Genomic DNA, 15,323 nt, shown 5'->3' on the forward strand with positions numbered 1-15,323 from the left:
CTTTCTGCCACATGATTGGCTTCTCTTATGATTTCTTAAAAATTGTCATAAAAAAGATCATTTCTTAAATTTCTTTGTACCATATAGCCTTTCACTATATATCTACCTTCGTATTTTTATGGTCTCTATTTTTTATTTATAGGTACCAATTGAATGGTCTGCGGTGGTTGGTATCATTATACAATAATCACTTGAATGGGATTCTTGCCGACGAAATGGGGCTAGGTAAAACTGTGCAGGTATGGTTGAATGAGATGATATGAGATTTCATCAGTTAATTAGGGTTTTTCTATTGTTTTTCACAGCTATGGGAGATATATATATATATATATATATATATATATATATATATATATATATATATATATATATATATATAAAGAGGCATCTGATAAGCTGTGTTTTGGCAGGTTATTTCTCTTATTTGTTACTTAATGGAAACAAAAAACGACAAAGGACCATTTCTGGTAGTAGTTCCATCCTCTGTTCTACCTGGGTGGATTTCTGAAATTAGCTTCTGGGCCCCGGGCATTAACAAAATTGCATATGCCGGCCCCCCTGAAGAGAGGCGCAGACTATTCAAGTAATGACATCATTGTGAAATTCTTTGCCTTTTATTGTTTCGCTAGGGGTGCAACTCAGGTCGTGTTGGATCGGTTTGAGGCCAACCCTAACCCAACCCAAGATAGCATTCCCTCAACCGTAACCCAACCGTAACCCAACCCAACCCAACCCAACCCGAGCCTCGGGTTGAGGATGGTCAACCCTAACCCAACCTGCCTCTAAATCTCTCAACTCTAACCCAACCTATCTAACCCAAAATCGGGTCGGGTTGGTTTGGGTTCACCTTGGGCCAAACAGAAAAATACAATAACCCAAAGAAAATCAAGATAAATTAGAGGACAAAGGTTGGGTTCGGATCGGGTCGGGTTGCCAAGGCCTCAACCCTAACCCAATCTGAATTAAATCGGGTTGGCTTTTCCCAACCCCAACCCAACCCGAGCCAAAATCGGATTGAACTTGTCGGGTTCGGGTTGAACCCAACCCAAGTTGCACCCTTATGTGTCACTACCAATGTCAAGGTTGACTTAAACTCTTATTATTGCAGAGAAAGGATAGTTCAGCAGAAATTCAATGTCCTTCTGACAACATATGAATACTTGATGAACAAGCACGATAGACCAAAATTAAGCAAAATTCATTGGCATTACATTATAATTGACGAAGGCCATCGCATAAAAAATGCATCGTGCAAGTTAAATGCAGATTTGAAGCATTATCAGAGTTCTCATCGCTTGCTGTTGACTGGAACACCTTTACAGGTCAACGAAAATCCTCTATTTTCTGCTTCTCCTTTTTGAGTTCCATGTTGTTTAGTGTTTACTTGTATTTTTCCTTTTCTGTTTGGCCTGTGATAAGGCTTAGTTTGCATAGTTTTCATTGCCATTTACCTCCATCTCGTGTCCATTATCCTATGTGTCAGTTCCTATTTTCTTCATTTCTTCTGCAATTTTTTCTCTGTTCTATTTCCACCGCTATAGTTAATTGCATTTAATTTTGTTTTATTTCTTGCAATGTCTATTGTCTATTTTCACGTCAGTTTTCCATGAATTTTCTATTTGGAGTCTGGGTTTGGGTTCCAGTCTCCTAATCGTGAATGCAACCCTCTGTTGATTTATATAGAACAATCTTGAGGAGTTGTGGGCACTTCTTAATTTCTTGTTGCCAAACATTTTCAACTCATCAGAGGATTTCTCCCAGTGGTTCAACAAGCCATTTGAGAGTGGCGGTGATAGTTCACCTGATGAAGTAAGCTTTGTACTTCTATGCTTGCCATATAAATATTCTGTTTTGTCTTTCTTACCCAAAGGTAAATCAGTTTGTTAAATTCTTATATTCTTGTTGATGGTTTTGATTGAATAGGCTTTACTATCTGAGGAGGAGAATCTTTTGATTATAAACCGTCTTCACCAAGTCCTTCGACCTTTTGTACTTCGGAGGCTTAAACACAAGGTGATAGTTTTTAGTTTTGAGATGGATTTACGCTATGGAACATAAACTCTTTTGATTATAAACCGTCTTCACCAAGTCCTTCGACCTTTTGTACTTCAGAGGCTTAAACACAAGATGATAGGTTTTTTTGAGATGCATTTACACTATGGAACATATTGTTCGTGGTAACTGTTTCTTTAATAATATCATAATAGACAATGCTTTAGATGATTCTATAAAATTTGAATTTGGATTCGGTACTTGGATCACGAAGAAACTAAGTCAACTTGGTTCAGTTCCGAAGGTTATTAGCATGTTTTTTAAACAATGATCATAGCTTACAGTCAACTTGGTGTTCTAAACCTGCTGAGATTGTTATTTAAAAAAAATAAAAAATTCTAATGCTATTCAATCCTAACATTACTTTTCTTTTGTAGGTTGAAAATGAATTACCTGAGAAGATTGAGAGACTTATAAGATGTGAGGCTTCTGCTTATCAAAAGCTTTTAATGAAGCGAGTTGACGATAATCTTGGTTCCATTGGAAATTCAAAGGTATCCTTTACATTCTGCTATGTTTTCCCTTTGACTTGTTGAGGATAATCTTGGTTCCATTGGAAATTCAAAGGTATCCTTTACATTCTGCTATGTTTTCCCTTTGACTTGTTGTAAGTAACATTTGATCACTATTTTAATTTGGGAGTGTTCTCATCGTTTATTTAAGTCTGACTTGCCTAACCTAAACCTCATTATTCTTTGATCAGGGCCGCTCTGTGCACAACTCTGTGATGGAATTACGCAATATATGCAATCATCCATATATTAGTCATCTACACACTGATGAGGTATGTGGAATTGTGTCTTTCAGTAAATTTTCTGTTTTGAAGGTTTCACTCTTCTGTTTACCTGGTTATTCCTTTACTTCCATTACAATGCTGACTTCTTCCCTTTTTGTAGGTTGATAGTTTGATACCTAAACATTATTTGCCACCAATTGTGAGACTTTGTGGGAAGCTAGAGATGTTAGATCGTTTGTTGCCAAAATTAAAAGCAACAAATCATCGGGTATGCAAAAATCCTTAGATATGTTATTCAGTTCTCACTTTGCCAGACTTTATATAAGCTGATCCTTCAAGCACTGATTTTTGTGAAGAAATGTTTTTTTCACATGTATTCATGCTTTCAGTGACTTTATTTGATACTTGTTTCTATAAATTATATCCATGGAAGTGCTGTAAATGAGTTGGATCTATTTTGCGTGTACTCTTGTCTCATCCTTATGAGTTATGCTATAAAAATTCCCTACGAATTCCTCAATAATAGTTTTCCTTGATGTTTAAAATTGTTAGAGTATAAAAGATTAAATAACACCATCTCCATCAGCTTAAGCTTTTGGAGTAACTGGTAGTTTCACATGGTATCAAAGCCAAAGGTCCCCAGTTCAAACCTCTTGGATAGCAAAAATCCACATGCAATGGCCAAACCCTAAAAAGGGGCCACATGTGCCACGTGTAGGCCAACCCTAGAAAGAGGGGCCACACGTGAGGGGGAGTGTTAAAGTATAAAAGATTAAATAACACCATCTCCATCAGCTTAAGCTTTTGGAGTAACTGGTAGTTTCACAAAAATGATTGGTTATTGTATCCTCTGAAGTTGCTGCAGAGCATTTTCTTCAATTTACACATCTTTTTTTAACTGAGTTAAATTTATTTTTTTGGAAGGCATTAGTGTAACGACCCAATTTCCGTAACTGGGTTGCTACGAGCAAGAACCTGTTAAAACCACAAGAATTTTTTTTTTGAAACCATTACTTGAATATTAAATAACCCATAAATTCTTATTCCAATAGCATAAATTGTTCCACTACAATTAATTTAACTAAAAATCCCAAAGTAACCTATCTATTAAAAGACCCAAATAAATTAATCAAATCCAACTCAAGAAACTTAAAATAACCAAAAGAATCGACGACAAGTATCGTCTCCTTTATTTATTCGCTCCTTTATTTCTCCTACGCCTCTAGACATCCTCCTTCGCAAACGCTTCTACGCTTAGGTCTTCTAATCCTGGGAAAAAATGTGGGTCAACAGGAGGTCGATAGAAAACGAGGCAAGTATAAAATTTCAAATCGAACAACAGTTCAAGATCAATATTTAGCAAACTGGAAAATAGAATAAGTTGAACAATTGCAATTTTTCCATAACAACGATTTATAAAAAGTTCTACAAAACAAATAAGAGAAATTAATTTAGAGAAAACATGACATAGATACAGCTGGTATAAAAAGCAAAAGACAATATGAGTGAGTGTTATTCAGTTCAACTTAATCATTACGAATTATTAACCTAAAGCACTCCGGCTCCCAACTAGCTTGTTGCCTTTGCTGACACGGTCGGTTCCGCGTGGTCTTATTACGATAGATCATACCGCCTAGGGACTCGTAGTCTCCATAGGATTCCGTCATCAATGAGGGGTTGCGCGGTTCTCCCAAGTTGTATACATTTTAATTATCCCTTTCCTTAATTTCGTGGATGACTCAATGGTCTCCCATCACCCTTCCCTATTTCCTCTTTGAATAGTTTTCTATATCCCTATTTTCTTTTCAAACCTTTTCGTGTTATTGAAATAGCAACCAATTTGGTACTTATCAATTTATATTCAAGTTACGTTCCAAAACATATGATGTATAAAACTACAATCAATAAACAAAAATACAACTTAGTAAGAAAATAAAACTAGAATACCTCACCATCCCTATTGCAAGAATTGAAATTCCATACAAACAAAGTTTAGCTATCATCTGCCTTTTCCAACTGAAGATGTGAAGAAATTTAAAGAATCTCTACGCAGAATGAGGGTTGATCAACCTGTAAACGAGGCCGTACGCACAATTGCTAAGTTTCTCATAAACTTACAATTTTATTTGAGGTGGATTAGACCCAGTCATTAATTGAAAACTTAGGTGCATATACTAATAGGTAGATTGTACGAAAAATCATTTGAGATATAATATGTACGAAATCATTTATGAGAAATTTGAAAGAAAACCATTCAATTTATCTTACATACAACTGTTGGTAATCCATTGAGGCGTACGCAATAAAAATCATTTTATCAAATTTATATATATATATATATATATATATATATGTAAATATACGGGATTGCTAAAATACAACACATATATACATTTTATATGTATAATAAGGAAGCACTTATTTAATTTATGTTCATAGTACTGTTGAGAAGAGGCTCATATAATAAAGATCGTTTTATCTACTGTACACACCATTAAAACCATTTGAACAAAAACAATATACATGTGAAAAGTTGTTCTTATGTACTTTAGGTACATATATCTGTTGGAAATCAAGGTCTATATATAAAGAATTCTAGCAGTTATCCTATATACAGATATTGTTTGGAAATAAAAAGTCATTTTATTTGACATATGACATTGAACTGTTTGAATAAAACTCATGTAATAAAATCACTCTACTTAAAATTGTTCATTGACTGATAATAAAAAAGAATCATTTTTATTTAATTTATGTAACCAGGCCTAATGGAATAGTGTATACATCAGAAACACAATTTTTTTTGTATATGTATACACATATATACACATACATATGATGAAATCAGAATACATACGCTACTATCTACTCATTTATTTTATGCGTATAAATCCGACAGAATCAATTTTATTTATCTATTTACTTGGATTTGTTAGACTTTATTCCTATGTAAAAATATCACTTTATTTATTAAATTTTACAATCCGATGGAAATACGTACATATACAGAAAAATTATATTAGTTCACCATTTATACGGATCTGCATACCAGAAAGATCATTTTATTTATTTATTACGTCGGAAAAACTGAAAATCAGAAGACTTTAAGATTTTTAGACATAATAACTACTAACCTGAAGAGTGTACGATTTCCGAAGATGAAAGACGATTGTGTATGCCTCGAACAAGCTTTTTCTTTTCCTCTCTTTTCTTCTTATTTTTTTCTCTCTCAGTTCTCTCTCTCTTGGGCGTCCAAAATTTTGGACGTGGGAGAGAGAGTCCCAACTATATATACTTTTTTGTCTTTTGATTGGTTTCCCAATCTTGTAAAATTAACACCCCTAAAATCTCTCTCTCATTCTAATCTCTACTATTACTTAGCCTCTAAGCAACCTCACCTCTTTCCTTTATTGTTGTACAACTGAATAATAGGATTTTACTTAATCTAATGGGGCCCACTAGTTAGCTCCCAAGGAGGAAAAAGAGGGGAAATTCGTGCGCACACCTCCCTTTTTGGGAGTTGCACACGATTAGAATTTCCCAAACTTTTTGTTTTGTGTAACTCCCTTATTTTTCTCCTATAATCCCTCCACTAGAGAAATTAACTTACTTAAATTATAACTTACTAATTTTTAGAGATGCAACCTATTTAATATAACTTTACCCAAATCTGTTGGGTTGCCTTATTTCTTTTCTTTCTAGTTATCTTAATTAGTATCTTCAAGTTGGGCCAACTTATTGGGCGAGAATGGGGGGAAAGAAAAACTTGCCGTACCCACTCCAAAATTGGAGTGCGTGGCTATTTTTTGGGAGGATTGGGAATACGCCCAATTTTATTGGGAGTTGGGGGATGCGAATAAAATATTGGAGGTTTCTAACAAAAGGTACATTCTCGCTAATTTTAACTAACCCCAAAATACCCCTTAAGTCTCTTTTTAAGAAATAAAACAATTAGGGTTAGATTAGGTATAAATTTTTTTATAACTTTTGTGGTATTAATAACAAGGTTTTTATAAACATAAAATAAAGTTTTCGGGTGTTACAATTAGAGATTTTAAGGCTATACCTTGAGCCATTCTTCAAGGCCCAGTGCTTTCTCAATGCCTTGTGTACACATATACTCCCCAACCACTAAGCATAATTGAAATAGGGGTTTTTACATGATACACCTTCTTAAGCCTATTATTTTGTGTGTGATTACTATTTTCACATATACTCCCCAACCAGTAAACATAATTGAAATAGAGTTTTTTACATGATACTCCTTCTTAAGCCTCTTAACTTTATTGCTGTCCTTGTTGTAAATTAAATTACACTTGCTCCCTTCCTTTTATTAGCCTATTTCAATCATGTCCCTTTGACATGAAGGTCGTTGAAAATTTTTGATGCCCATCAATATCCTTTTTCTGGATCGCTATCAGTCTTTTTTCGCCGTGCAGCTATCCTAATCAACCTCGACATGGGCTTTCCCGCTGCAATACTCCGTATGGCTTCCTCGCCTGCTAATAATGAATGTAAAAGTTCTACCTTGACAGCATCTCCTCCGAGTCCACCAAATTGGCCCATCCCCTTCTCCTTAAAGATTCCGGTGTCAGGATCTTCGCTTGCGGCTCCTAAGAAGAAAAATGCATTGGAATCCAATACCCTTAAGTCACCTGTATTCACAATTCCTCCATTTTCAGCACTCTTTGCACAATCCACTTCTCATTTGTCCTGGTGAAGAGATTGGCAGTGCTAATGGCTCCGCTAAGTTCGCCATGTTGAAAGAATTCGAGAATATCATGTGGTTTGTACTTTGCACGTGATAAAGGGCAGGCACCACGAACAATGAATGCAAGATCTTTTGCACGGATTGGTCATTGTCAGGGCTTTGGTTGCTCCCAAGCACTAGTCAATGATGTACAATAATGGGGAGATGGGGAATTTGATGGAGAGCATGTAGGTCGTGGCACAGTTTGGGGAGTTTGGGGAGTTTGGGGAGAGTCGGTTTGATAGTGTTAGCCCAAGGGTTGAACCTTGGTCATTCTCTCAAATCTTGTTTTGGTGACAACAAACACAATATGTCATCTGATATTAGTGTCTTTTACTAATGCCTTAAATGTTTTTTTTTTTTTGAATGGTACTAATGCCTTCAATGTTGTCTAAGAATTTTCTGTAGAGGTCAAAGTTAGTGAATTAGAGCATGAAGGCATGAAGCTTGTAGCCTTGGAAAATGGTGCTTTAGTTGACGATTCCAAGACGAAGAGAATAATATCCATGGAGTTGCCTTGCTCAAGATAGAAGACATGAAGAATTGAAGATCAAGAGGTCAAGTCTTAGTGTATTTCTAGTCCCTCTTTGTAAGTGTAAGTTAATGGCACTAGAGAAGCTTCAAATCCTTTTGAAATCATTTTTAACAGAAAGTAGACTAAGGTTTTTTGAATGCACAAGAAAGTCAAAATCTGATAAGAAACGGGGGAGGTATGATTTTTTGAAGTTAACATTGCAAACAAGAACAGATACTTGCACGGATATGGATGTCCATGGACATGGACGTCCGTCCGTCCAAGGGACTGGCCCAGCCAGTTCCCAACGGCTAGTCCGACGGATGTCCGTGGAAGAGAGAATCTTTCCTTTGGAGAAAGAAGTTTTGGATTGCAGCAGTGACATCGTCTCCTGTTACGTACCAGAACCGCTTGTAAAATTTGCCATTGAAGCTGTTTGGGCCCGGGGCTTTGTTCCCATTTGCATGACAAATAGCTTCTTCAATTTCCTCCCCTGTGACTGGCTTTGTAAGATAGGCAGCGGCTTCTACCGTAAGCTTTCGCTTAGGGTCAGGAATCTGGGGAGGAAGATAGTCATTTGGATCTTTTGGACTATTGAGGACAACTTTAAAATACGTGATCAGAACATCTTTGATTTCCCTTTTATCAGTTGTCACCTCTCCATTTGTTTTCGTTAACCCACAACCTCACGGTTGCAACACTAAGTACCTTCCAACTGAGATATTGACAAAACCCATTAACTAATCTATAAACTAATCCGTGTCTAGGTTTTTAATTTTGCAAATTCAGTTAACTCATAGGAGATTGGTGTTAGGAGTGCCTCATACTAATATATTGAGAGAGATGTGCATGGAGGTTCTAGTTTTGTGTCAAGATTTAAGTATTCATTTATTTCTGGAATTTTGATTTGTAACTCATAATATTGCTGGAATTTAAAGGTTTTGGGCTGTACCTGCTTAAGTGATATATTATATCTTGATTTTGGGGGCCACCGCATTTCCTGAGGATGGGATCTGTAGAAAATAGTTCTTATGAGTTACGTCTCTGAAGATGGGTTGAGGGGAGGCGTTAATGTTTGATACAATTCTATATGAGAATGTAACTTCTCAAACATTTTCTTCGGCCTTTTCTTTTTCACTGGGGTGCGTAGTTTAAAGTTACACTTTAGGTTATGACTAGGGTTGCAACTTGGGCCGTGTTTTACCCTACCCGCGTCAACCCGACCCGAGAAACGCAAGGGCCGGGTTTAGAGAAGGTGGGTCTCGGGCTGGGTCAGGTTTGAGTTTTGAAAACCCGAGATATTCTCGGTTCGGTTCGGGTTTAATGATAAAAACCAGGAAACCCTGTGTCACTTCCTTCTTATCCGCGTTAGTACGCGTTTTATATTGAAAAATCCGTGCTACATTTTTATCCGGGTTAGTACGAAACGATAAAATAGAAAATTAGAAACTTCCCTGTTCACGAGCCAATCTCTCTCTCTCTCTCTCTCTCTCTCCAAATACCTTTACATGTTTGTACGCCCTTTCATCATATAATTTCTCCTCTGTTCTATATTTTTCTTTTCTTTATAAAGGGATTAACAGTGGGGTCTACACGTACGAACCAAGACTCCCACGGTCTCTCTCTCTCTCTCTCCTCAGTTCTTTTTCTTCTATATTTTTCTTCTCTATAAAGGCATGAACAATTTGGGTCCACACCTACGAACCAATACCATCTCCGATGATCTCTGTGCTGGCCGAACTGTCGCCATGGTCAATATCAAGGGTGGACTATAATACCATGTAGTTCTTTTGACGTCTATGCCCACTGCCTGAAATTATATAAATCTTACTCCCACCCTTTGATACTCAATGCCTTTAGTTAATGGTATTTGTACAACAAGAAAAAGGTTCATTGCGTTCTTTTCTAACAATACAAAGGCTTGATATTGCCTCTGGTTAGACATAAATCAATCCTTGGTGTATAACATACTCTGGTTCAATCTACAGTAGCAAGATGTAGCTTGGTGTATGTTGTCATTTCTTCTTAACATTCTACTACATGGACATTGATTCTTGGCTGTGAAGAATACTTTTTTTTTTCTTCATTTCTAAATTTCTAAGATACTGTGGTGCATGTATTGAGTCTAGAAAAACCCGACTCGACCTGACCCGAAAAACTATCTTTGGTAGGGTCGGGTTTAGGAATCTTGGGTTTTTAGAAAATAAATCCGACCCGACCCGACCCGAAGTAGTTTCATGGGTAGCGTAGGGTTCTGGAAAACTTGACCCACTTGACCCGAGTTGCAACCCTAGTTATGACCAAGGTTTTAAACTTTGGTAATTTCGGACGAAATTAGGAAATTTTGAGCGGAAATTTCGGTAATTTCGGCGAAATTTTGGATAAAATATTAATTCTTTAATTCTTTACAGAATTTCAGCTGAAATTACCTAACCGAATTTTCGGCCCAAAGCACCGATTTTCGAGCCCTTCTACCTAATTTCGGCCGAAATTTTGGGATTTCGGCAGAAATTTCGGTTTCGGTGAGGACCGAAATTACCCCCGAAACTGAAATTTAAAACCTTGGTTATGACTCTTGGAAGTGGTTTGCCACTGTTTAAAACTCCATTAGTCAATCATTGACTTGCCCCAGTGGACTCAACTTTGGCCCTACTCAGTCAATTCAAAATTTCATTTGACTTGAACAAGTCAATATCAAACTTGCTGTGAAAATCATTGACTTTTCAAACTTGACAAGGGTTTACCTTAGGTGTGTTCTTATTCGAGTACAATATTTTAAACATTGGTTGCTGAAACCCAGACCCAAAGTCTAGGACTATGGGTTTGACTCAATTGGTGAGGCATTTTAGGACATTTTGATACTTCCCTTATAAAGGGTTATTTGAAAGATTTATCAGTTACTAATCTGTACTGGAAGTTTAACTTTCTGAGATATCAAATGACAAACATTGTGATACCTCAGAATAAGAAATTGTACCGATATTAGATATAAAATAAATAATAAATAGGTAGTAATAAATAGAGAAAAATGGAGAAATAAATAAATAGTGGCTTTCATCTTTTCTATGATTACTTCTTAAATGGTGGGGTCCTCTCTATACACGGGAGCTCCTTCCCTCATTTAATCAATGTCATTAGTAACTTGTACAGTTCACACTCTTTTGGCTCTATCCATGAATTATCCAATAATAGGTCGGTTATCCGAATACCTCTGAGGCCCAATTCTCGTACCGTATACTTTACTGATAGTTCTTTTGGTCAAAGTGGCTATCATGTTTCAATCATATGCCACTCTTTGAATTTACTATCATGCATTTTTTTTTGTTAGTGTTGTATCCTAGGTTTTGGAAAATGCTTAGTCATATCTCCATTCTTGTTACTGTTTCTGTGTCCATGTTTGTATCTCTGTCTATGTACATATTCTTATCCTTATCTGTATCATAGATGCTATCTGTATCCGGATTTTTTGATTCATTTATTATTTTGTGGCATCATATATTTTGTTTATATAAAAATATTTTCATGCATTACACATTACACTACTGCAGCATATAGTTTTATTTTTCAGACAAATATGCAATGATATGAGATACATTTTCACGCGAACTATTGCAAAATGGGTATCATGTTAATTAGTAATGGTTCCATCTGAAAGCTGAACGGCCATTTAGATCAGTTTTAACTTTCTTGATTTGTGCAATTTCAATCCTCAATGATTTGAAAATTGACGAGCTTTATGTGACTAATAATGCTACAGGTTCTTTTCTTCTCCACAATGACTAGACTTCTTGATGTTATGGAGGAATATCTCTCCTGGAAACGTTATAGGTACCTTCGTTTGGATGGGCATACTCAAGGTGGTGATCGTGGGGCCCTTATTGAGGAATTCAACCGCCCAGATTCTCCTGCTTTTATTTTTCTGCTGAGGTGAATCTGTTTGTTTTGTGCTACTTCCTATGTCACAAATATCTCCGATATTTTCAAAATATCATTTTTTTATAGCGACATTTTGATAAACGACAAAATCCTGAAATAATTCCAATATTTTAAAAATATAGCGATATTTTCATTTTTATCCTAAAATATCGTGACAATAAAACGATAATTTCCTGACATTTTTATTTTATATTTTTTCTTAAATTGTAAATTTTTATATATTTTTAAATAATTTTATTTTTATCGTTTTTCCCAATATAAACCGAAAAAAATAAAATAAAAATTAATATATCCCGAGATTTTCCCTTGCCTAGAAATTCCCGAGAACAATATTTGTTACATAGGTTACTTCTACACATCGAAATGAATTTAGGCATTTAGGCATCTAGATTATTGATCTGATGGGCACGCATTGAAGAAATATGAAATATTTATAGTAATTACCTTATATAGAACTAATTTTTCTGCATGTTGTCGTAGTATTCGGGCTGGAGGTGTTGGAGTGAATCTCCAAGCTGCTGATACAGTCATCATTTTTGATACTGATTGGAATCCCCAGGCAATATATAAAAGATTGTGATCCTTTGAATATTTTATTTTTAACTAGCATGCATTTATGTCCATTCTAAGGCTTTACATGATGATCATTCAGGTTGATCTGCAAGCTCAAGCAAGAGCTCATAGGATCGGCCAAAAGAGGGATGTACTTGTTCTGCGATTAGAAACGGTGATATTATCCGCACCCCCTCCCCCCTCCCCCCACCCCACTTGAAATAATTTTGCTGCCTTAGTTGAGGATATTATGCTCTATGGTTATTTTATCCACTTTGTGTAGATTCTTTCAGCTATGTATTAACGTTTGACAGTATTATTTTTCCTTCGTCTCATGTCTTCACTTTCGTGTTTTTGTACTTTGTTAGAGACACCACCCTGTGTTTTTTCAAGGCCTTTCTCTGTTTAGCAGTGCACTATTTCTGACTGCCACAGCCATGCATGGCCTACTTATTTATTTTAGTACATTAATGGCTAGTTTAGGTGTGCAATCTAAGTGGATCTTGGAAGCAATTTTTGTGAGCTTGCAATTAAAAAATATATATCGCAACTTTACACACAAACTGCACCCAGAATTCGATTACATTGCATACACACAAAATTGCGCCCAAAATCCAATTAGATAGTACACTCAAAATAGCCACAAGTGTCAGTTCTTTATGAAATTTATTTTTGAAAATTCTTTATGAAATTTATATTAACATGATGTAATAACTTTAACTAACAACATTTGGAATCTCAAAGACACTCAAAACTAAAGCTTTCTTTGTCAGTGGCTAGCCAGAATGGTAGGTGGGTTCTGGAACCATGGAGGAAACACTGAGATGTCATTCTCATGTGTCTTAGGGATTATGGATTCAAACGTGGGAGATTCTTGTACACTTTTGGAGGGATTAAAGATTATGTAGGGACCTAAATGGAAGATTGGTAGATGAGGGGCTTTGGTAATTTTTTTCGGGGGTCTGGATGACTATGTAGTCATGGAGGTTGGCACATTATAAACAATACATGACTTGTCTTGGTGAACAGACCTGTCCTCCATATCAACTGCAAAAGGTTCCAAATAACTTCTTTACGGGAAAAGTTTGTCTTTCAGTTTTCTTTAATAGGCAGTTACTTTCCTTTTTTGGTTGGTAAGCTGGGATTGAATCTGCGACCTCAAGGTTGAGAAACAATGCCTCAACCAATTGAGCTACAGGTCCAACCCCTTATTAGGCAGTCTAAGTCTCTCCCTGTTAACTGCTTCACTCTATTAACAAGGTTGTTACTTATCAACTCGGTTAGTAGGATAAGGGTACAGGCAACCATAAGCGTGTGTTTGGATTGCCTGAGCCAGGGATTGGAATCGGCAGGGATCCTATACCGATTCTTTATTTTGGTATGGGTATGGCAGATATCTGATATGCTTTTGTTGAATATGGACTAAGGATCCTTGGAATCGGCAGGGATCCTATTCCAGCTTCAATGTTTAATCTACCAAATTGTAACAAAAATGATGAAGGGCGAATAAAGCCTTTGAGGTTGAGTAGGAGCGAGGTGTCTTCATAAAGCCTTTGAGGTTGAGTGGGAGCGAGGTGTCTTCATCGAGTTTTGATTCGATATCCGAGGAGTTGTTGAACTGCTCGATTGAAGCACAGCAATGCACGAATCCGTTGCATATGGGAAGGTCCCTAGGGTTAGCTACAAGGAGTAGATGAGAAGCAAGAATATTCCTAGGTAAATTAGGAACCTGAACTCATCGTTACACTACAATAGGATAGCTAGCAAAAGAATGTGGAAAATAAAGGAAAAAGGAATGGGTTGATGAAATTTTCTCGATGAAGGTCTTTCACAGAACATAAAGGGTATTGGCTTTAACAAAAAAGATAAGATCTATTAGAGAGATTCTTATGGGGAGAAGGATTAGCCTTATGACTATCAAGGAAGCAATAACTGAGTGGCTCCAGTTCGTCGGCTAGACAAGAATGGGTCTTGGTCTTTAGCATCGGCGGGCACACTTTGAGAGAGCGCTCCTTACCAGGATATTTCAGTATCTCACTCTATACTCATGCTGTTACAATGCCAGGTTCAATGAGATTGTACAGGAGATGTAGGGTTATAGGGACTTTGAATGGGAGGCCGTTCCAGCTAGAGGGACTGCAGGTGGCTTCTCGTTAGCGTGGGATCCAGAGATGGTGGTGAGGGAGTGTTTCATGAGAGGCCAATACACTCTTTTTGTGGTTCTATCGCAGTTAGGGGGGTAATTTCAGTTGGCCTCTTATGACGGTGTATTACCCTAATGATCCCAAAGGTTGGCGGGCATTGTGAGGTAGACAATATCCACATCAGATGGTCATTCCCTTGGTTTATAGGAGTGGATTTCAATACTGTGATGTTCACCCACGAAAAATAGGCAATAATAGGGTTCCTACTATCCTGACACAATTTAAGTGTTCTATAAATTGGAATTGTTCGGTGGATTTGCCCCTGAATGGGCTGATATTCACGTGGATGAGCAGAAGGATTACCGGGTTTTTGGGAGACTTGATAGATTCTTGGTGTGCAGGGAGTGGGATGCTCATTTTAGTGGTACTTGCTGATTTTCATTCCCTAGAGGCTAGAACCATTTCTGATCACTCTCTTCTCATTTTGGAAACAAAAGGTGTCATGGGACTCAATGCCATTTACTATTGAGAACTTTTGGCTTGGGATTGGGCTTCAAAGTGCTTGTTCAGAAGTGTCAGCTGGAGATGGAGGGTTGTAACAACAAAGAGGGCTACATTTGGATGTATTGTTTGCGTGGT

At 36.8% G+C, this 15,323-nt stretch overlaps 1 protein-coding gene across 3 annotated transcripts in view; it reads left to right on the forward strand.

The window, feature by feature from the left end:
• LOC143863519 (chromatin structure-remodeling complex protein SYD-like) overlaps positions 1-15,323 on the forward strand; it is a 66,608-nt gene that overhangs the window by 34,254 nt on the left and 17,031 nt on the right. For all 3 annotated transcript variants that reach the window (XM_077374201.1, XM_077374203.1, XM_077374202.1), the window contains exons 15-25: positions 143-239; positions 411-583; positions 1,109-1,322; positions 1,684-1,809; positions 1,924-2,013; positions 2,430-2,546; positions 2,756-2,836; positions 2,949-3,056; positions 11,810-11,979; positions 12,469-12,547; positions 12,641-12,715. In XM_077374201.1, coding sequence (XP_077230316.1) covers positions 143-239; positions 411-583; positions 1,109-1,322; positions 1,684-1,809; positions 1,924-2,013; positions 2,430-2,546; positions 2,756-2,836; positions 2,949-3,056; positions 11,810-11,979; positions 12,469-12,547; positions 12,641-12,715 — 1,330 coding nt within the window. The remainder of the gene's footprint in view (positions 1-142; positions 240-410; positions 584-1,108; positions 1,323-1,683; positions 1,810-1,923; positions 2,014-2,429; positions 2,547-2,755; positions 2,837-2,948; positions 3,057-11,809; positions 11,980-12,468; positions 12,548-12,640; positions 12,716-15,323) is intronic.

The sequence above is a fragment of the Tasmannia lanceolata genome, unplaced genomic scaffold (assembly GCF_043159265.1).
Source record: "Tasmannia lanceolata isolate RefF3 unplaced genomic scaffold, GAP_Taslan_0.1 ptg000044l, whole genome shotgun sequence".
Classification (NCBI taxonomy): Eukaryota; Viridiplantae; Streptophyta; class Magnoliopsida; order Canellales; family Winteraceae; genus Tasmannia; species Tasmannia lanceolata.